We start from the raw sequence: 23235 nt of genomic DNA on the forward strand, positions 1-23235 counted from the left end.
GGGTGTGTGTGTATATGTGTGTTTCTGCGGGTGTAGCCATAGCTGGACTGGCCATCGGGCATACCGGGCATTTCTGGTGGGCTGATGGTGATTTTTCGTTTTTATGGGCCGATGGTTTTTGTTTTGTTTTTTTTCGTTTTTTTCCCGTAACGGTATAAACACTGAAAGGTGGTGGATTGGCCAGATGCTGGGAGATGTGTAAAAATAACTCAGTTGTTTGGTGGTGCTTATTGCGGAGCTTCCACAGATTCAGTAACATTAGCAAGTGGTGGAGGCCAGCAGATGCAACACGCTGGCAGGTGGATGACGGAAAGGCAGGAGGAGCAGAGACCCGAGGCGGTGAATTGAACTTCAGGTAAGAAGTTATGAGCTGCAGTCTATCTGGGTCAGATATAAACCAAGTTTAGGTGGAGTTTATTTTCATTATGCTGACTTTTTACAGTCGGTTACAATAACTCGTACTGCGTACTAGCTAGCATGACGGAATTTCTATACAGCTGGGCGGGTGCTATGATGTTAATGATGTTGAACTTGTTTTATCTTATTTTATTTATAACTTCTTACCTGAAGTTCAGTTCACCTGACACTCTCGGACCAGCGGCCGCTTTGGGTCTCTCCTCTTGCCTCCCTTTTCCTTCATCCACCTGCTGGCTTCCACCACTTGCTAATGTTATTGAATCTGTGGAAGCTCCGCGATAGCCACCACACAAAGTAACGAATAACGAGCCTATCTAAATTCCAGTAACGAGTAACGCGTTCCCGGTTTTGGCATAATAACTAGTTACCGAGCTCGTTACCACAATAATAACGTAGTTACTGTAAGACGCAACACCTGCACAAACAAACATATGGACATGCAAGTTCGTAACAAACGCGTTACTTAATAACGCGTTAGTCCCAACACTGCTGAATGCTTTCGGCAGATTTCCATGTGTACATCTGTAATGTCTGTATCATACAAGGCTTGAATAATCTGGTCCCATTTTATCTTAAAGACCTCATAGTACCATACTATTCCAATACAGCACTTCACTCTCAGACTGCTGATGTACTTGTGGTTCCTAGCGTATTTAAAAGTAGAATGCAAGGCAGAGCCTACAGCGTTCATGCCCCTCTTCTGTGGAACAAGATCCCAGTTTGGAATCAGGAGACAGACAGCCTCTTCAAAATTTCATGCTATTTTTTCACATTTTGGATCATCTTTACTACTGCACTATTAGAGAATAGAAGACAGAAAACGTTTGACATTGACTGACATGGTCAATTGTAACTCTATTCATGGGTTACCAGTATCGTTGTAACGATGACAGTCTTATTTTCCATTCCCATTGTGTCATTTGGGTAAAGGTCTGACTTTGTCAGAACCATCTTATCCACCTCATTCCAATACCCAATCTGTGAACAGACACAAGTAAGGTTATGCAAATATCTTGCACATACAAGCTAGAAAATGTGTTCTAATGATACATATTATGGCAACCTGATGTTTTAGTTACCTTAACAGGTCCATTGTTCCTAAGCTCCATGATTGTCACCGAATAGTTGATCCTTTTCCCGTACTGGTCAAACTGTATATTCCCTGTTAAACCATCTACATGCACCTGCATACACATTATTTGAATTATTAATGGCACAGCTTAAGAATGAAATTCAGTCAATTAAATTACAAAAATTAAAATGAAAATAGGCACTTTCTGGATCTCATGCACACCCACACCTCATGCACACCTGGTGGCTATAGTAGGATAAGTTAACAAAGGGAAACCCTACTTTTGGTCATCTCCACTGGTACCTTCACCACACACTACTTCCACTCAAACAAATGACTGATTGTGTTGCTAGAACAATTTTCAAATGATTATATTTTCAATTATATTTTCAAACATTAAATTTTAATAGCTTTTGACAAGTAACCAAATAAAAGACAGCAAGATTTTTCAACAACATCTCTGTTCTAAACTCTTACACCTAGCTTTTATGATTTCTTCTTTGTGCATTCAAACTAAAGACATTCAAATCCTTTTTACCTGTTTGAGGGCACGCTCAATTTCCACCCCTTGCGCCCAGGGCACTGCTGGATTAGCTAGACAGTCCCCACTGTTGCCACGACGACTTATATCTATTCTTTGCTTGTGCAGGAATCGGAATGCCTCAGTCATCACATGGACTGCATCATAGGTGAGGGCTGAAGTATACTGAAGGACAAAAATAATGGCAAAAAATATAGTTTGGGGACATTTTACTTCATTTAACAGTTGCAATAAAGGCAATGCTGCAAGGGACCAACTGGCCAGGTGTCCAACCAGGGAGCTGTCTCTTAAGGAATTCTAACCTATGTCAAAATGTCTGATGTTGACTGTGAATCTCATAGAATTAACACGAAATTTCAGGTGATTGGATCAGTTTGAAAGGCAAAAGGCACCTGCAGGTGACGACGTATCGTCGACATTGTTGTGTTTGTTGGGGAGAAAACTTAGAAACATACAGTACAGCACTTCAGAGTCACACTGACAGCGATTGAAGATTTATGGAAATTTGACAAGCTGAACGCATTCTGTACTGTCAGGAGACACGGCGCAAGATTGACTGATATTAAAAAAAAGCATGCAAAATTGCAAACACAAAAAAAAATAAATATGCGAAACAGCGAGACTGCAAATGGTGAACCACGATATAGCAAGGGACCACTCATCAAGCATCAGCCAGATCTTTCTAACATAGGTTAGAATTCAAGGGATGAAACTATGACAAGGTTTCATCCCTTGTCATAGTACAGACTACATATGGCATGAACTAACGAGCCTCCAAGCTGACATTTTTTATGTTGAATGTGGTGCAGTATTTTATTTGCCAGCTAAAAAGAAGGCAAAGAAGCTCTCAAACCCATTGATCATTTTCATATATGCCTCAGTCTAGCCTGAAATCTTCTAGAATTCCCTAGAAGTGCTACAGGTGTGACTTTTAATTTTAATGCACACCTAAGTCATGTACAACTCACTTTGATTAACTCAAGCTGTATGTATTATACTTGTTTATGTATTATACTAAAGATTACTTGATATTAGAATACATTTTTGCTGGCCTGATTCTTAGACCATCTCCCGGCAATCTTAATCCATTTCTTATAGCATATAACTTTTGCTGAAATAACTAAAACTCCACTAAATTAAACAAAAAAAAAGATTGTTGGATGTCCAAATCTTACTCTAATCCTTATATCAGCTCCAGGATACTCCTTTTCTTCCAAAGCCTCCCATCGCTGATCAAACTTTGCCACCACAGGATCATCAAAATCTACAATCTGAAAGCCAGACACATTTGCACCTCCATACTGGATTTTAGAGAGGTCACCATCCACAAAACCCTGGAACAAGATCAACAAAATATACAATTACTGAAATTTACAAAAAGTTTATTTAATACTAATATGCAAACACTATTTTCTTCTCTGCTAAGATCTCATGCAGAGCAAATGATGTGCCTCCAGCTATTTTTCAGAGATTTACTTAGAGCAAAGGTGTTAAACATAAGGCCAGAATCAGCAACATCTAAAAATACTGTTGAATGACACTGAGAATAGTCACAAAAGCAATCTAGTCCGCATGCCAATAGAGAAACGAGATATGGAATGAGTTATGACTAGTATACTCAGCAACTACTGCTCTATTATATAAATTGCAGTAGTGCAAGCAAAAGGTAGTCTTCTCACAGCATGTCTAAATGTGACTGCCTGCTTTAGGATCCCAGTTTCTAAGTGTAAACCTGTTATTAGATCCTAATCTAAACTGAGTTATGTAAACCGTCGTTATTGTTAAACAGTCATACATAAATGGCCTGCAGTACATACATAAATATACTTGGTCAGCCTCATTTAAAGACTGGAAAATGGCTCACCAAGTTTGCGATGATATAGTGATATCCTTTCACGTGCCTGCCTATAGTGATCACCTGGTGAATAAGAGGAAGAGGTTATGTCAGCAATAAACAACAATTTTAAATGGTTAACAGGTTAATTATCCTAACCCAGAAAGAAACACTAGATGCTTCAATTCACTGGAAAAAAAAATCATAATTTTTGGAGATACATGGTATGTAATTTTATTTATATAACACTTTTCTACTCTTACTAACCAGTCATAGAACATCACATTTTCAAATTCAAATTCAAATTCAAATTCAAATTTTATTTGTCACGTACACAGTCATACACAGTACGATATGTAGTGAAATGCTTGGACAACTGCTCGTGACCTAAAGAAAACAAAAAAGGAAAGGCTATGAATAAGAAAGGAAATAAATATGAAAAATTAAAAAGGGTAAATTTAACTAGGAAGGAATAAAATATAAATTAAGGTTAAAAATGAAATAACTGTACAACACAAATTAGAATGAAGGGTAAATTTAACTGGGAAGAATAAGATAAAATATATAAATTAAAGTTGAAAATAAAATAACTGTACAACAAAATACACAATACACAATATAGAACTATATAAGAATGTATGAAGAAATCTAAATATAAATAAATATATACACAATAACAGCAGCTGTACAAGTATTAACTGGAAATGAAGAATATAGTGACCAGTGTTGTGCAAAAACAAAGTCCAGAAAGTCCAGTGTGTATGTAAGAACCATATGTGTGGGTCAGTACTGTGTGGTGGTGTGATTGAGAGACCGTATCGCCTGCGGGAAGAAGCTCCTCCTCAGTCTCTCTGTGTTGGTCTTCAGGGAGCGGAATCGCTTTCCTGACCTCAACAGAGAGAACAGTCTGTTGTTGGGATGGCTGAGGTCCTTCACGATCTTCCTGGCCTTGGTCCAGCACCGCCTGCTGTAGATTGAGTGCAGGTCAGGCAGCTCGGAGCGGATGGTGCGCTCAGCTGACCGCACAACCCTCTGTAGAGCTCGTCTGTCCTGCATGGTGCTGTTCCCGAACCAGGTTAAGATGTTTCCCGCCAGGATGCTCTCTATGGTGCACGAGTAAAAGTTCCTGAGCACCTTGGAGGGCAGTTGGAAGTCTCTCAAGCGTCTGAGGTGGTAGAGACGCTGTCGGGCCTTTTTCACCACGGTGTTGATGTGACAGGACCATGACAGGTCCTGCGTGATGTGAACTCCGAGGTATTTGAAGCTGTCCACTCTCTCCACTGGGCACTCGTTGATGACGGGGGTCTGGTAGTTCCTCTCCTGCTTAGTGCTGAAGTCCACTATCAGCTCCTTTGTCTTACTGACGTTTAGAAGGAGGTTGTTCCTCTGGCACCAGTTCTCCAGATTCCTAATCTCCTTCAGGTAGGCCGTCTCGTTGTTATCAGAGATCAGGCCCACCACGACGGTGTCGTCAGCAAACTTGATGATGGTGGTGGAGCTGGTAGTGGCCACACAGTCATATGTGTACAAAGAGTACAGCAGGGGGCTCAGAACACACCCCTGGGGGGCTCCAGTGCTGAGAGTGGTGGAGGCTGAGACATGTCCGCCCATCCTTACTGCCTGTGGTCTGCCAGTTAGGAAGTTGGAGATCCACTGACACATAGATGAGCTGAGTCCCAGATGCTCCAGCTTGGTGGTGAGTGTGGAGGGAATTATGGTATTAAATGCAGAGCTGTAGTCTATGAAGAGCATTTTAACATAATTCCCCCTTCTAGTGTCCAAGTGAGTGAGTGATGTGTGGAGGAGATGAGAGATGGCATTGTCTGTGGAACGATTTGGACGGTAAGCGAACTGTAGTGGGTCCAGTGTGTCTGGTAGTGAAGAAATGATGAAGTCTCTGACCAGGCGTTCAAAGCACTTCATCACTACTGAGGTGAGGGCTACAGGGCGATAGTCATTGAGAGAAGCAGGGTGGGGTTTCTTCGGGACAGGAACAATGATGGACTCTTTGAAGCATGTGGGGATCACCGACTGAGATAAAGAGATGTTGAATATCTCAGTGAACACAGGAGCTAGCTGGTATGCGCAGTCTCTTAGGATACGACCTGGGATGCCGTCTGGTCCTGCTGCTTTCCTGGTGTTCACTCTCTTGAAGGCTCTCCTTACTTCATGCTCGGAGATGACGAGCACGTTTCCGGTGCTGGCAGTATCTTCCTGTCTGCAGCCGTTAGCGCCGCTAACACTGGCATTGTTGGAGACCTTAGCTGCAGCCTCGAAGCGAGCATAGAAAGTGTTCAGCTCGTCTGCCAGAGTCACGGCCGCGTTCGTCATACCGGTTGTTGGTGCTTTATAGTCCGTTATTATCCTTAGTCCCCGCCACAGGCTCCTAGAGTCACTCTGTTGGAGTTGTGACTCTAGTTTCCTCCCGTAGCGCTGCTTCGCCTCTTTCACCGCCCTCCGCACGTTATATGACGCGGCTTTGTGCGGGTCCATGTCCCCCGTCATGAGTCCCGTGTTGTAGGCAGCGGTGCGGGATCTCAGAGCGTCGCGGATGGTTTTATCCACCCACGGCTTCTGGTTGGGAAACGTTGTGATAGTCTTTGTCTCCACGGTATCATCCGCTAGTTTCCCGATGAATCCCACAACCGCTTCCGTAAACACGTTGACGTCATCGTCGGAGCTGTTTCTGAACATGCCCCAGTCTGCGTCATCGAGTGCGTCCTGTAACGCGGCCACCGATTGATCCGTCCAGCGCGCGACCTTCCTCTGAACCTGTGCTTTCAAGGAGCACTTTATTGTATTGTCACCTTTCTCCCTTACTATATGTCAATAGACCTCTCTGCATGGAATCATACTTGTTATTAATCTCTGGCTCTCTTCCACAGCATGTCTTTTGTCCTGTCTTCCTTCTCTCACCTAATCGGTCAGGACAGATGTCCACCCCTCCCTGAGTCTGCTTCTGCTGGAGGTTTCTTCCTGTTAAAAAGGAGTTTTTCTTTCCCACTGTTGCCAAAGTGCTTACTTGTAGAGGGTCATATGATTGGGTTCTTCTCTGTATGTATTATTGTAGGATCTACCTTACAATCCAAAGAGTTTAATTTTGGTCTCTTTCTGACCAGACTGTACTCTCAGAATTTCACAGGCTTGCCTAAATGTTGTTCAGAACCTTTAAGCATGCTTCAACATGTTTTTTCTTCAGCAATGAATACTTGAATGGTGAGCGTGCATACTGGCCATGTTGGTTGAGTGCACTACTTATTGTTTTCTTTTAAATAGTACCTGCTGATTTCAAGTCTTTCTATAGCTCTCTTCAACTGGTCCTGCCTCTTAGACAACTCTCCAAAAGTGCTCACTGGGACCTTAAGTTGTTTAGAAATTTTTCTGCAACCAATGCCATTAGCTGGTGATTTCAGCCGGTGTCACGACTTTCTATCTGTGTCATTTCTTATTATTACACATAATTTATGGACATATATGATCTGATTTCTTTGCATGTGTGGATTAGAGTGTTACAGACATCTGGTCATGTCATGTCATGTCAATAGCACGTTTAGAAATATATCTATTTAAAAAATTGGTTTTGTCTTCATTACATTTTACATTACATTTTACCAGGTGAATATTTCCCCAAAATGCAAAAAGAAAATATTTTTAACATGAAATTCTTAGCCACAAACATGTATGTGTTTTAAACCTAACCTGAATTATAAGACAGCTCTGGGGCAGTAGGTCGGGAAGGTATTGAAGATGAAACAAATGCTCATATTTAACAATTTTTTTCTCAGTTATTATGCAAGTAAATGTGGATACTCCAAAATTTGTTTCTTTTCAGATTAAACTGCTGATAATTTTATTTTTCTGGTACAAAGTTGAATGAAAATAGAATTTTCATAATTTTCGTAATCTCCATGTTTTATTTTGTATTATTGTGAGATATAACTATCAACAATTCAGAAATTGCCACAAGTTGCATTTTGCAATGAGAAGTTTTTTTTTTAAATTCATGTGTGTTCAAATAATGGATTTTAAAGGAATACTTAATTTTTTAAATATTTTAATTACCCAATGCTTAAACTGTCTTTAGTGTAGCTGCCAAATTACATTTCATGTTCAAGCATTGCTGCAGATTTAAAATTGGAGATGGTTCAGCAGATTTAAAAAAAAAAAAATTTTAAAAAGAGAGGAAGGCACTCACATCACTTAGTGATGACAACAACATTATCATCCTTCCGGCAGACAAGGGTAGGTGCAGAGTATTGCTAAACCAGAAAGACTATTATGAGAAGATCTTGTCACTACTCAGTGATGAAAATACTTATGAGCCCCTGAAACAAGATCCAGGGAGTGGCTGCAGGAATAGGGTAATAGACTGTCTGAAGCAGTTAGAACAAGACAAGGCTATCGACTACACCAAGTCTGTATGGTTTACCGAAAATACATAAACAGGGTGCACCTTTAAGACCGACTGTCTGCATGATCAACTCTGTCACCTATAACATCTTTAAGTTTCTGGCTTCGATCCTCAACCCACTGGTGGGCAGCTCTGAACTCCACATCCAGAGCACCCTGGATTTTGTTGAGAAGGTGAGAGATGTAATTATGGAGGCAGATGAAACCATGGTCTTGTACAACGTTACATCTCTCTTCACTTGCATCCCAGTCACGGAAGCGTTGGAGATAGTCCGTAAGAGATTACAGGATGACACCAACCTCAGCAACAGGACCACTCTCAGCATCGACCAAGTGTGTTTGCTTTTGCAACCGTGTCTTCATTCCACCTACTTCACATACAAGGGTCAGTACTACAGGCAGAAACATGTGTGTGCCATGGGTCCCCCAGTTTCACCCATCGTGGCCAATTTGTACATGGAAGAAGTGGAAAAGAGGGCTTTGCTATCCTACCCTGGAACACCACCAAGCCATTGGTTCAGATATGTGGATGACACCTGGGTGAAGATCAAATCTCAGGACGTACTACTTTTCACGGATCACATTAACTCGGTGGACCGACACATCAAATTCACCAGGGAGGATATGAAAAGTGGCAGGTTAGCCTTATTAGACTGTGAGATTTCCATCAGTAATGGGGGACATCTAAAAGCTGACATGTACCGTAAACCTACACATACGGATCAGTATCTAAGGTTTGACTCTCATCATCCACTGGAGCACAAACTGGGTGTCATCAGGACACTACAACACAGAGCAAACACCATCTCCACTGACACAGCGGCCAGGGAGGCAGAAGAACATCACATCAAGAAGGCCCTGAGTAAATGTGGTTATCCCAGCTGGACTTTTGTCAAAGCTGGGAAGGCACCTAAAGAAAGCTCCGCCAATCCAGGAGAGAAGGACAACCGCTGCCCAAGCGAAAACCTGTAGTGATCCCATATGTGTCAGGAGTATCGGAACAGTTGAGACGCATTTTTTCTAAACACCGTGTCTCTGTGGGTTTCAAACACCTCAAAAAATGCTGCGCCAAAAATTGGTCCACCCCAAGGATCAGGTCCCCCGACACAAACAGAGTAACATAGTGTACGCTGTTAAGTGCCAGGAGGATTGCCAGGATTTATACATCGGGGAAACCAAACAACCTCTGGCGAAGCGGATGGCACAACACAGAAGAGCTACCTCGTCAGGCCAGGACTCTGCAGTCTATTTACACCTACAGGCCAGTGGACACTCTTTCAATGATGAGGATGTAACATCCTGAACAGGGAGGAATGCTGGTTTGAGCGCGGAGTCAAGGAGGACATTTACATGAAAAGGGAAAGACCATCTCTGAATCGAGGAGGGGACCTAAGGGTACATCTTTCGCCATCTTACAATGCTGTGATTGCAGCCATTCCCCAACTCTCTGTGAATGGTACTCATGGCCATTGATCAGTGGGCTTTGATCAGTGGGTTTTGGTCAGTGGTTGTTGATCAATGGTCATGAGAATTTGCATAATTATGATTAAGGAACTGACCTCCCAGCCCATTGTTCCTTCAGTGGGCTGGTTTCAGTCATTATGCAAATGTACTGTTTATAAGATTGGGGAAACCTGCAGTCAGCTGAGACTGAAGAAGTCACTTGGATGAGTGACGAAACATTTCTCCCACAAAACGCTACGTCCAGATGAACAGAATCAACTTTTGGAATAAACAAAAAACATTTATCTGAAGTCTCACTTTGCTTCTGGTGATTCGACACATAATTTTTCATCACTGATCAAATAGAGTTGGTAAGATATACCACCACTGTTTCTGTCTAGTTGATAGTAGACTTTTCTCTCCACCTATCTGGGACTGTAAGAGGAACATGTTGCAAAAATAGTTGTGTTATATTGTTGAATGATCACTGTCTATTAACATTACAGATTACAACACTTTGCAGAACTAATAATACTTGCTGCCTAGCTCCCACATTAAGATTATTATTTTATTATTGGAAATAGCCGCTACTTTAATGCTAACTTAACAGACGGGTAATGTGGCTCTTGAATAACTGCTACAAGTTTAACAGTTGTGTGCAGTAGCCAAGTTAATGTTTATGATAACTGTTTAATACATTTTTTTTTAGAAACACAAGCTTTAGTGACCTTTCAAAAGTCTTCATGACCCTAATAAACTTTTCTGGTTTGTAAAAAGTTTTCAGACTCAGATAGCACGTCTGGTATCAATACTACTGCTAAAGTGTATCCAATAGCTATTTTGATTCATATCAGAGTATTGATTTCTATTGTAACCCTACTCCACAGAGTAACAGTGCTAACAACTGTACCACCATGCTATCCGTATAGCAGCTTCTATTTAGCTACTTTTCTTTGTAATTTTTTTTTGTCTTCTGTGACAGAGATGCAACATATAGGGTTCATACAAATATTTAAAATCAGTCAAAACAAGTCCCCTCCCCCAGAATTAACTGACTGTTTTTTATGCATTTGTCATATTTTCAAAATGTTTAACAGCTTGTGCTTTGCAGATTTAACTTGCAGCATTTGCAGATGTCATGAGCAACATGCCCAGTTCTGATAATTGTGACATTATCAAAATAGGGTTTTCCAAATGATTATCATGAGCTGGTACCGTAAAGCAGTTAGCAGATAGGGGTCTAATTTTAGTTTTGATCACAGTTTTGATCCAGCCAATCAAACCAAGCTGAAAAAGAAAATCCAACTGTTTTCTAGATTATCATCATTACAGTGTAAGTTAACACTAATAATTATGTAGCAGCCATCTGCATGTGAACAGTGAAAGTTCTACGCGATATCATTTTGCTAACCATGTAGAAAAGACAAATACTGGATACTAAGCACACATCATTTCCATTGTTTGCCATCTGATGATGGAAACAGGCCAACAGTACTTACCGAAGAGGAAATTAACTCTGCCAGAATAGAATTTGAAAGATTTCAAAACACGTATAGTAGTTTCATTTAATTGTTATTTAAGAAAATTTAAATGACACAGACACCATCATGACTAGTTCATGTCTGGTCTGGTATTACACCTAAAAAACATCCAGGATAACCACAATACTGTTGGTTTCACTGAACAAAAGTCTCCAATAGTATGTTTTGCATAGTTTCATTACTTCTTTTACACAGACACACACATATAGAAATATTATCAGTTGACTCTGAGTTGGTTGGATGAGAGACATTCACTGTTTTTTAAGGAATGCCCAGTAAAGAATGGATCTATAGAATCAGCTTCATTTTTGATGGAGAGAAAATATTGCTCATACTGGTAGCAGCAGTAACAAGATAAAAATCAACCTGCTCCATGATGTCTTTCACTTTATCTTGTTCGCAGTCCAGTATGATGCGTCGTTCCTTACGGATCTCCAGGTCCTAAAAAAAATAAGACAACAAGCATCCAACATTATTACACAGTCTTTAAAGATTTGTGTGCTCACAGTACAAGATCAAATTACATCTTCCTGAGGTGCAGTGCTGCCACATACTGCTTGACACCATAGGTTAGACAAAGATATTTATTATAACTAGCTACAAAACCCTGAAAAGCTTTCTGGAAAAGACAAACTAAAAGCTTAAGCTTATTTTAGTATTTAAAACAAGCATATGTAAAAACAATAGATAACATCAAAGCAAAGTATACTCTACAATGCTGTACAGCTGCTACACTGTACAGCTGACAAAGCCCTTTTCCCAAGACATCACAGACCAAGTTTTGGTCAGGACCCATAGGCTTCAAATTGTAAGGCACTAGCTACTGTGTCAGTATGTGGTGGGAGTGGGAATGTGCTGAGCTAACTTTAGAATAAGTGCATAAAAGTATGTTTTTATTTTTTGAGGTTTTTTTTATGTCCTTTCAATCAGCGATCAGAATTATTGTCTAAACACCAAGAAAAGTGCCCAACAGATTTGTTTTCCCAAGTAGACCATTACAGCTATTGCTATACGGTCCACTTAATTGTCATATTTGTTTTTATTATTATTATTATTATTATTATTATTATTATTATTATTATTATTATTATTATTATTATTATTATTATTATTATTATCATTATTATTATTATACGTTTTTATTTAATTTTCATTTTGAGTTATTACAATCAGAATGGACAGGACCGGGGACAGGAAAGAGAAAGAAAGAGAGGTTGGGAAGAGAGTTAAATGAAGGAGAGGGGAAGAAAAATAGAGGAAAAGAGGGATAGTGAGAGAAAAGACACTGAAAATCTGCTTGATCACCTGCTGAGAGAAAAAAAAGACAACCAAAAAGAAGATAACACAGTAGGGAAACCACAGGTAAATAATAAATATTGAATGTTACTGAGCAGCATACAGTACTAATAATGCATGAAATGTTTAGAGGCATCAGCCAACCAAAATAGTGTGTGTCTGTGAGTACCTGTTTGTACACCTGTGTGCACACCTGTGTGTGTGAGCGCGCTTATGTTCATAGGATTTCTCCATGTAAGCATCTAATAGTGGGTATTGGAAGCCATAGCTCTGCCCCCCAGGGCATGATGCAGGACAAAAAAACATCCATCCATCTGCTTCCGCTTTTTTCAGGTCGTGGGTGGGGGCTGGAGCCCATCACAGCTGTCTTAGGGTGAGAGGCAGGGTACACCCTGGACAGGTCACCAGTCTGTCGCAGGGCTAACACACAGAGACAGACAACCATTCACACTCACATTAACTCCCCTTTGGGCAATTTAGAGTTTCCAATCAACCTATCCTCACTAACTGCATGTATCTGGACTGTGGGAGGAAGCCGGAATACCCGGAGAGAACCTACGCAGACACGGGGAGAACATTCAAACTCCACACAGAAAAACCCCAGCCTAATGGTGGAATTGAACTCAGGAGCTTCTTGCTGTGAGGCAACAGTGCTGTTTGGCTTCTCTGAGTGTTTAGTCCATTTTAAATTCTGTTACCTTCTGTTAACCTACTTTCATGTGTTCCCTGGACTCCTAGACTCTGTTACCTTTCCTTCATGGAATTCCTTTTGGACTGCTTCCGCTACTATTTATTGTACATAATAAAGATTTTTTTTTTCTGGAAAAATCATCATTCCAGAAGAGGGTTGTATATGATGAATGGAGGGTCCTTCACCAAGGGGAAGAGGTGGCTGTAGCTCAGAAGGATGCCCAGGCCATCAACTAATAAGAAGGTTGGTGTTCTGATCCCTGGCTACTCCAGTCTGCGTGCCAAATATCCTTGGGTGACATACTAACTACCAGTTGCTTTCTGATGCATTCACTGGAGTGTGAATGTTAGTAGTTAGGAAATAAAATGCTCAGATGCTCAGCACTATATGAGGACATTTTGCTTTTTAGATATTGATAAAATGTTTTCATATAGCTGGATTAATGTGACTATTTTATTTTCATGTCAAATAGTTGGACTGAGTGCTGGTGAAAAAAAGACTTGTTTTGTAAAAACACTTTTTTGAGAATTGTGAACATGGTTTAAATAAAATAACTGAAAAAACCATATGGAGTTATTTCAACATTTATCCACTGAACTGTGAACAAAAAATAAAAAGACTGAATTCTTGGAACAATTCTCCAACTCATTTGAAGAGAGAAAAAAAAGGAAAGAGAAGCTTGTTTGTTATAATCTAGCCAAAATAACTTAAATATTTCGGACTGTGTCATTTGCTAAATTACTATGGCATAGTCAGGATTTTCACATCAGGCCAACTGCAGTGCATGTACTTGCCAAAGAATAAATAACATAACAGAAGACACTGTTGAAAATGCTGGTTAGCAGCCTAAACTGATGAAAAAGCTGTTATGACCAAAACTTTAAATTTGTGTCTAAAATTTGATTTTCTCCGCCTCTCTCTTGCATTCCAATATAAGAGCAGAATACCAGTACCTGAAACAGGGACCGGTAGGCTTCATCCTTTCTCTCATCTTTCAGGTTTCCTACATTTATTGCAGTGACGACCCATTTTTTCTCTGCTGCAGTGTCCAGTATTACCTGAAGAGTCGAAAGACCTACACACACAGAGTCTCATTATTAATAATTAATAATTCATTAACTTATACATTTGTAGAACATATCTCTATCTCATTCTTTTCTATTTATATGAAGCATATTTCTCTGCCTTGCTGTGCTTTCTATAACTGTAGCAAGTTTCTGCATTTGCTTAACATTTTCTGTATTTACAATTATTTCAGTATCTTATCTTCAAAATTAAGCACTAGCAATATTTATGCGATAAATGATGAGAATTTCCTTACCTCGATCACTGTCATACAGATAGGCAAACTTTTCCCATTTGTAGTATTCCACTAATGAAACTAGTGGCCCCTTGATGTCCGGCCTCATTTGGAGAACAAACTGATTCATTCCTTCTGCTGGGAAAGAAGGTGTAATGAAGGAGACATGAAGTGTCTCACAAAAGGATGTGATGGTGTTGACCGATTTCTTGTCATAGAAGCCAAAAATGGCATAGACACCCCGAGAGAACTGGGAACAAACTAGGAAAGAGAGAAGAAGAGAAAGATTGTACAAATTAAACAGTGAGTTCAAAGGACCTGGGAAGAATATTTGCACTCATTAAGTGTCCCAGTGCCTTTATCCCAAATAAACACTAAACGCACACTTATATTTAATCACATTGAAGAACAGTTTTTTAAATTGGGGTACATTAATAAGCACAGTAGTTACAATAGGAGTGGGAATTCTGTGGTTCACAATAACAAGTAAAATAAAATATTTCTAAAACAAAGCAACACAAAAAATTTAAAAAAAGAAGTGCTTCTGTCCAATTAAAAGCTAGAGGGCTTTATATCTGATATAGACAGTGCTAAGTTTCTATAAGCTGCATAAAACAGTATAAGAGGCCAGGTGTAATAAGCTATAACCAGTTACACTTAAGAGAAGAAAATTAAAATGCCAGTTCCAATCATCTGTTGAGAAAAAATGTATGTATTTTGTGTCAGCATACATGATCCAGCTGTGTGGCTGCAGGAAGGTGAATTATTCTGAATGAGAGAATTGGTATTAAGTATCCCACTGTGGAAAGTGACGTCGGCGTGACGTCTTTCATAAATCATTTTCCAAATTTGATCCACTGAAGGGGTTGTTTTATAACACCAGGCAACATCTTTTTTTTCCAAACTCTGCTGAAAGTATGTTGTTGTCAGCGGTACGGCCACGGTGTACGGGCTATTTATAGTCCAAATATGGTTGTTGTGGATGTCTTTTCAAAGTCAAACTTTGACTCACTTTAGAGATAATTTTTATAAACCAGCAGAACCAGCAGAAAAACCACAAACCTCTCTTACTTTCCATCACAACTTCTCCCACCTTCTCTCAACCTTAAAAATTAACTATATATAATGCAAATGCACTTTGACACATTGCTTCACAAATTTAAACGAGCAAAGGGAATTTCAATTTCAAAAATACTTAAGCATTATTATTTTACATTTTAAAATGGATTTCATCATTTTTAATATATCAACAGATTTTAATAAATGACATTTTTAACCTTGTTACAAACAAATAAGTTGATATACTAAAATAAATAAACCAGTTAAAGAAAAACAGAAAAATGCAAAATAACAAAAAGAATTACCCACGCGTAGTGAAGAAATCAATAGGCTAACACATAATAAATTATATTTGTTTATACATAATCCATATTCATTTGTATCATGTTGACAAAATCAATGTTAATATTTGTAAATTTAAAAAATTACATTTATTAATCATGCAAATTTCCTGCAATTGTCATAGACGTCAACATGATGTCCAAAAATATTACCCAATCCAAAGTTCAAATGTTGATCAACATATTATCATCCAAGTTGGGTCATGTTTAGGTGTCCAAATTGTGAAACTTGTTTGGAAGTCATATAGATATCTAGAATTGGTCATGGACTGAGGGACCCAATATACACATGGTCTCCATCTTGAATTAACTTCATTATTTATTTCCACCAAATCATTAATGTGTCTTTTAGATCCCGTTTCTACAAGAAAAAACCCCATTTTGGACAATGTTTTCACCACTCAGAGAGGAGATTACAAAGCCCTCCCCCTCCACCACCTTGGTGCCTGTCTTCTATTCTGACTTCCTTCTCTCACCCCAACTGGTCACAGCAGATGGCCCCGCCCCTCCCTGAGCCTGCTTCTGCTGGAGGTTTCTTCCTGTTAAGAGGAATTTTTCCTTCCCACTGTCACCAAAGTGCTTGCTCATGGGGGTGGGGGGGGGTTCGTATGATTGGGTTTTTCTCTGTATGCATTATTATAGGGTCTACCTTACAATATAAAGCGCCTTGAGGCGACTGTTGTTGTGATTTAATAATGATAATGGATTGCATTTATACAGCACGGTTCCGGGCACCCAAAGTGCTTTACAATTCCACTATTCATTCACTCTCACATTCACACACTCGCTGTACAACTGGGGCAGACTGACAGAAGCGTGCCATTGGCCCCTCTGGCCAACACCAGTAGGTGGTAGGGTAAAGTGTCTTGCCCAACAACACAATGACCAGGACAGCAAGAGCTGGGGGATCGAACTGGCAACCTTCCAGTTACAGATGAGCTTCCCAACCCCCTGAACCACAGTCGCCTCAATTTGGTGCTATATATATATAAAACTGAACTGAATTGAATTGCCTACCTGGAATTGGCATAACTGTTATGCTAATTCCAGCATACAAGCCCCTGGTCAAAGTCACCAAACCAGTTTGTAAGCAGGTACATATGTGGTCTCAGAGACAATGGAAGACTGTTTTTCCACCACAGACTGGGAAGTCTTTAAACAGGCCGCCACACGTGACAACACCACAGACCTGCAGGAATAATCAGAAACTGTCATTTCCTATATCTCAGAGTGCATCGATGATTTCCCAGAGACCAGGACTATCACTATCCAGGCCAATCAGAAACCATGGCTCACAGGTGAGGTCTACAGGCTTTTGAGGGAGAGAAATGCAGTCTTCAAAGCTGGGGATTAGGTGAGCCTAAGAACGGCAAGGGCAAACCTGCATCAGAGAAGTGAAAAGGCAATACTCCAGGAGGATTTCGCAAAGCTGGACGAGCACAGAGGGACTGTGCTGCAGAACTCACAGATGTCTTCACAGACATCTTTAATACATCACTGAGCCAGGCTGTCGTTCCCACATGCCTCAAAGCCTCCACCATCATTCCTTCACCAAGGAAGTCTCCTCCCTCCTGCTTTAAGAACTACCATCGGATCACACTCACCCTCAAGTGCTTTGAACAGTTAGTCATGCATCCATTTAAAACATCTCTTGCCCCCAAACTGGATCCATTTCAGTTCATATACCGGTCAAACCACTTGACGGATGATGCATTCTCAAATGCCCTTCACTCAGCCCTCACACATCTGGACACTAGAGACTCATGCATCAGAATGCTGTTCATAGACTTCAGTTCAGCATTCAACACGATCATTCCCCAGCAACTCATTCACAAACTGGATCTGCTGGGGATCAGGAACTCGCTTTGTAACTGGCTGCTGGATTTCCTGACAGGAAGACCGCAGACAGTACATGTCGGCTGCAACACTTCCAACACAAGAACACTGAATACGGGGGCTCCCCAAGGATATGTGCTGAATCCCCTTCTCTTCAGTCTGCTGACCCACGACAGCACGCCATCACACAGCTCCAACATCTTCATCAAATTTGCAGATGACACAACTGTGGTAGGTCACATCAGCAACAATGATGAGCCCTACTACACGAGTGAAGTTAACCATCTGGCTGAGTGGTGCAGTGACAACAATATGCCCTGAATGTGGAGAAGACTAAGGAGATCATCACACCCTGCACACCCCACTAACCATCAATGGTGCTGCTGTGGAGAGGGTAAGCAGCACCAAGTTCCTGGGTGTGCACATCTCAGAAGATTTCTCTTGTTCAAAAAACACAGCATCACTTGTCAGTAAAGTCCAACAGCAACTCTACTTCCTCCGCAAACTGGAGAGCAAGAGCCTCATTCCCATTGCGAGCACCTTCTTCAGAGGCACCACTGAGAGCAGCATCACTGTGTGGTATGGCTCCTGCACTGCAAAGTAACGAGTAGTGAGAGCAGCGGAGAGGATTGTGGGCACTTCTCTTCCCTCCCTCCAGGACATCTACTTCACCCGCTTCACCTGAAAGCCCTCTGCATTACAGGTGACTCCACTTATTCATCCAACAGCTTCTTCAGTTTGCTGCCATCGTAAAAGAGACTGAAGAGCTTCTGAGCCAGAACCAGCAGACTGAGAGACAGCTTCGTTCATCAGGCTGTTAGGATGCTGAATTCACTCCCTGCTCTGTCCCTCGCAACTCTCACACACACGAACTCCAGACCTGCATTCACCTCTTCCCTCTGAACCCCCCCAGACTTCTACCGACGCCTTTTCACTGACTGCCCCACCCCCACTTGCACACAAACTCTTGCCAAAAAGCACTCTGATTGTGTTGGACACTGTTGTTTATGTAAAATTGCATTGTGTTGTACATAAGACTTGCATTTTATTTTTATGTTTATATTGTTTTAGTGTACACTGAGGGCCGTGGGAGAATTGCAGTTTCAAATTCCTGTGTATCAGCTTTGAGGTTTCAGAGCATGTCACAGTACTGAAACAGCTTTAGTGAAGAATACAAATAATCTTCTTATATTCCTTCTTATATTTTATCATTAGAGAATGTTGTAGGTATTAGAGGTACTGCACTGCAATGGTTTAAATGGCATCTATCTAATACACTTCAATTTTTATGTAAATGAAGAGTTAATTATGGAGTTCCACAGGGTTCCATGCTAGGACCAATTGTATTTCATAATATGTTTGCATTAGGCAGAATCATTAGAAGGAATAGAAAACATTTCCCACTGCCTTGCAGAGGACACAATTTTTTTCTATCCATGAAACCAGATAACACACACCAATAAGTTAAACTACAGAATCATGGACATGTCCTTCAATGTCCATATTAACAAATATGTAGCACTGCTTTGTCCCATTTGCACAATATCTCTAAAATTCAAAACATCCTGTAAGAGTGCTGAAAAACCAGTTCATGCATTTATTAATCCTAGGTTGGACTACTGTAAGTCATTATTATCAGGACGTCCTACAAACTCCCTGAAAAGCCTTCAGTTAATCCAAAATGCTGCTGCATACTGTACTGAAAGGGACTAGAAAGACAGAGCATATTTTCCCAATACTGGCTTCACTTCAGTGTCTCCCTGTTAAATCCAGAATCAAATGTAAAATCATTCCTCTCACATGGAAGGCCTTGAATAATCAGGCCCTATCCTGTCTTAAAGACCTTACTGTACCGTATCACTCAAATAGAGCACTTTGCTCTCAGACTGTGGGCATACTGTGGTTCCTAGGATATTTAAAAGTAGAATGAGAGGCAGAGCCTTCAGCTTCCAGGAGATTTCTTCCTGTTAACAAGGGTTTTTTGCTTCCCAGTATCACCATAGCTCTTGTTCATTGTCAGTCATCTGATTGTTGGGGTTTTCTCTGTTTTCTCTGTATTGTTTCCCTGTTGTGATTTAGTGCTATATAAATAAAACTGAATTGAAGGGTTTAGGGTTAGGATGAACAGCCACAGCACACTGCACAACTATTGCTACATATTGCCATGTTTGTATTTTTTTAAATTTCAAGTATTATTCTAGACTTTTAAATAATGACCCAATAAAAATAATTCTTTTTCTTTTTTTTTGTTTAAAAATGAAGAGATCAATACTTACAGCAGTTAGTAACAGCAAAGCTGTTGGCCACCTCCAGGTTATCTATGTGTGGAGTTAGCCTGAAATCTGCCATCCCAAACTGAACCATGCCAACTCGGAATGCACTGTACTCCTGATCTGCGCCTCTGGGAAATAAACCACCTGAGAAAAACAGAGACAGAAAAGGTCGTGATCATAAAGAAAAACAAAACTAAGTGGAGAAACAGGTTTTCTAGCTACAAACATGTTGAGATAGGGACATTTTTACCACTTTATGTCTTAAAAAACAACAACAAAGAAATTGCAATCCTTCATTAACAATTGCTAAATTTTATATTCGTCAAAATGTTTTTATAATGTGATATGGAATCTCAGCAGTTTAGGCTCTCCTTTTTCATATTTATTGAGTTATTTACTTTTTTGTTTGTTTGTTCTATATTAGTTCAAATGTTCTGCATTTCTCTCATAAACTTCATACCTACCTGACACCTCCTCATCACCTTTCTTCCATTTACCTACATGTCCACTGAAGTCTGCTCCAATCACCAGTCTTTTCCACATGGGGAAACTTTCTACCACTTCAGCTAGCTTACTTCAGAATCCTTCTCTCTCTCTCTCTCTTGTCTGACAACCTATGCATTAAGCCAAGCGCTGGCCAATCCCATATGGAAATCTTATTATTTATCAGCATGTTTGATTTGGTAAATATTTTACATTGGGAACCCTTCCTGACCCAGAACTCCCCGGTTGTCTGGGTTTAGGAACAGCAATAGAAATACTAATCAGTAATTCTGAGCTAGAGTCTGCCTGAGACAGAGATATCTATCTCAGGCAGACATTGTCTCTCTAAAGGACATATGTCCAAAAAATCGGTACATACATTCACCACTCCACAGTTCACTCACGTTTGTCCTGTTACAACTCAAAACAAAAAGGCAGAGTGATGTTAATTAAAAGAAACATAAACATTACCATTAGTAAGACTGTAGCAGAAGTGGAAGGTAGATTTATAACACATAGCTCTCTGCGGTATTTCACCTTTAACAATGGTTTACCTTGCCTTCTTTCGCCTCTGTCAGTGCGCCCCAGGGTGGCTGTGGCTACATTGTAGCTTGCCATCACCAGTGTGTGAATGTGTGTGTGAATGGGTGGATGACTGGATATGTAAAGCGCTTTGGGGTCCTTAGGGACTAGTAAAGGGCTATATAAATACAGGCCATTTAACATTCCTTTCAACACAACCTCACATGTCTGAAGTTATTTTTTTCATTTCCACATACTGTATTACCACAACTGGTCTAAAAGCACACAAAGAACATAACATCGGAGTGGGTAAAATGTGATTTTGTTTACTATGATGTCTCTAATGAATCATTTTTATAATTTGAAATGCAAGTATAAATCAGAAATTTCAGAAATGTATGCACATCCAATGGATGTGCTGGGATGCATCATTAGCAGTGTTGGGTAAGTTACTTTAAATGAGTAACTTAGTTACATTACTAGTTACTTCTATCAAAAGTAACTGAGTTACTTCAAGTTACTCGTTACTTTCAGAGTAACTAGTTACTAGGGAAAGTAACTTTGGTTTTACTCAAAATTCTCTTGCTAATCTGTTGCTTCCGTAACTGGATACCCAGCAAGATTGCCAGTCTTCTAGCTTGCTTACTTGCCACAAGTGCACTGTGCCACCTACCAATAGAAAGGAAAAAATAATGTGCACATTTCCACCTGATTCTATCCTAGCCTGCTTTTTACATCCAACACAAAAACTGCAGTCGCGGTGCTTTCGATTGTACTCAGAACTCGGAAATTCTGCCTTCTGAATAGGAAGATGTAGGTAACACCAGACTGCAGATGAGCTGCATACAGAGCTGGACTGGGACAAAAAAATCGTCCCGGGCATTTTGACTAGAGACCGGCCCACCATTATAGCAAATATCATAAAGCCTTTGAATGAAAACAAACGCTGTTGTGACAGTGATGTACACTGTTCTGATGGTTTATATGTATCAATCTATCAATTGTTTGTTGCAAGACTCAGATAATTATTTTTTTTAAAGTGAGACATTTTAAATGAGAATAAGAAAGTATTTCCTTGTGCCCCCCTTTCCCTTTTAATGCCCTACATGGACCCCTGGCAACACTTTGCTAGATCCGCCCCTGCACAGTTACCAGCTGTCAGCTACTTAGAAAAGGATCCTGGTGTTATTTGTCTCTCAGAAACAGTTCATAACTTCCCTTCAACTCATTCATGTTAACTAAAAGGTAAACCTGTTTCTCCATCACAGCTCTGATGATTCAGTAAGGACATCTCCTGGTTTCATCTTCATGTTTCCCTCTCACCACATAACCAAACCGACATCATGACCAGCAGCTTTACAGCTGTGGCTCCAGCAAACATCAGCTGATACTAGAAATTAATATTAAATAAATTCTAACAACAGCTGATCAAGCTTAAACGTGCTGCTGTTGTTTACCGCGACATCCGCTGGTTTCCTCTTTCATGGCGCAAAGTGGGCGATAAATAAACAAGAGAGAAAAGCCGATCAGCTGATCATTGATCAGTTTCATGATTAAAGTAGCAACAGGAGAGGGAGGGTGAGAGGATGAGAGAAGAAGAGGCAGCTGTGCAGCGTAAAGACGCAGAGTAACTCCAGCTTTGTGTCTTTTTCATTGTAGCTGAAGTCCGGGACAAACTGTTCCTTTTCACCTCAATACGAAACGCATGATATTTTCTCTGAATACGAGACGATTCCGTTTTTTACCGGACGTCTGGCAACTCTAATAATTAACCTTATGAACAAAACAAAGTTCAACATCAGTAACATAGCACCACCCAGCTGTATAGAAACTCCCTCATGCTAGCTAGCACGCAGTATGAAAAAGTCAGCATAACGAAAATAAACTCCAACTAAACTTGGTTTACATCTGACCCAGATGGACTGCAGGTTATAACTTCTTACCTGAAGTTCAGTTCACCTGACACTCTCGGACCAGCGGCCGCTTCGGGTCTGTCCTCTTGCCTCCCTTTCCCTCATCCACCTGCTGGCCTCCACCACTTGCTAATGTTATTGAATCTGTGGAAGCTCCACGATAGCCACCACACGAAGTAACGAATAACGAGCCCATCTAAATCCCAGTAACGAGTAACGCGTTCCCGGTTTTGGCATAATAACTAGTTACCGTGCTCGTTACC

General features: G+C 40.4%; 1 protein-coding gene across 2 annotated transcripts in view; it reads right to left on the reverse strand.

Moving 5' to 3' along the window:
• Positions 1-23235, reverse strand: part of LOC146667450 (glutamate receptor 2-like) — a 114823-nt gene that overhangs the window by 81047 nt on the left and 10541 nt on the right. For both annotated transcript variants that reach the window (XM_085409122.1, XM_085409121.1), the window contains exons 2-10: positions 20058-20198; positions 14567-14806; positions 14199-14320; positions 11625-11699; positions 3895-3948; positions 3206-3364; positions 2028-2195; positions 1497-1601; positions 1288-1395 (exon numbers count right to left, since the gene is read on the reverse strand). In XM_085409122.1, coding sequence (XP_085265248.1) covers positions 1288-1395; positions 1497-1601; positions 2028-2195; positions 3206-3364; positions 3895-3948; positions 11625-11699; positions 14199-14320; positions 14567-14806; positions 20058-20198 — 1172 coding nt within the window. The remainder of the gene's footprint in view (positions 1-1287; positions 1396-1496; positions 1602-2027; positions 2196-3205; positions 3365-3894; positions 3949-11624; positions 11700-14198; positions 14321-14566; positions 14807-20057; positions 20199-23235) is intronic.

This window comes from Rhamphochromis longiceps, linkage group LG6 (assembly GCF_057381845.1).
Source record: "Rhamphochromis longiceps isolate RC_006_pf linkage group LG6, R_longiceps_female_GT1.1, whole genome shotgun sequence".
NCBI classification, from domain to species: domain Eukaryota; kingdom Metazoa; phylum Chordata; class Actinopteri; order Cichliformes; family Cichlidae; genus Rhamphochromis; species Rhamphochromis longiceps.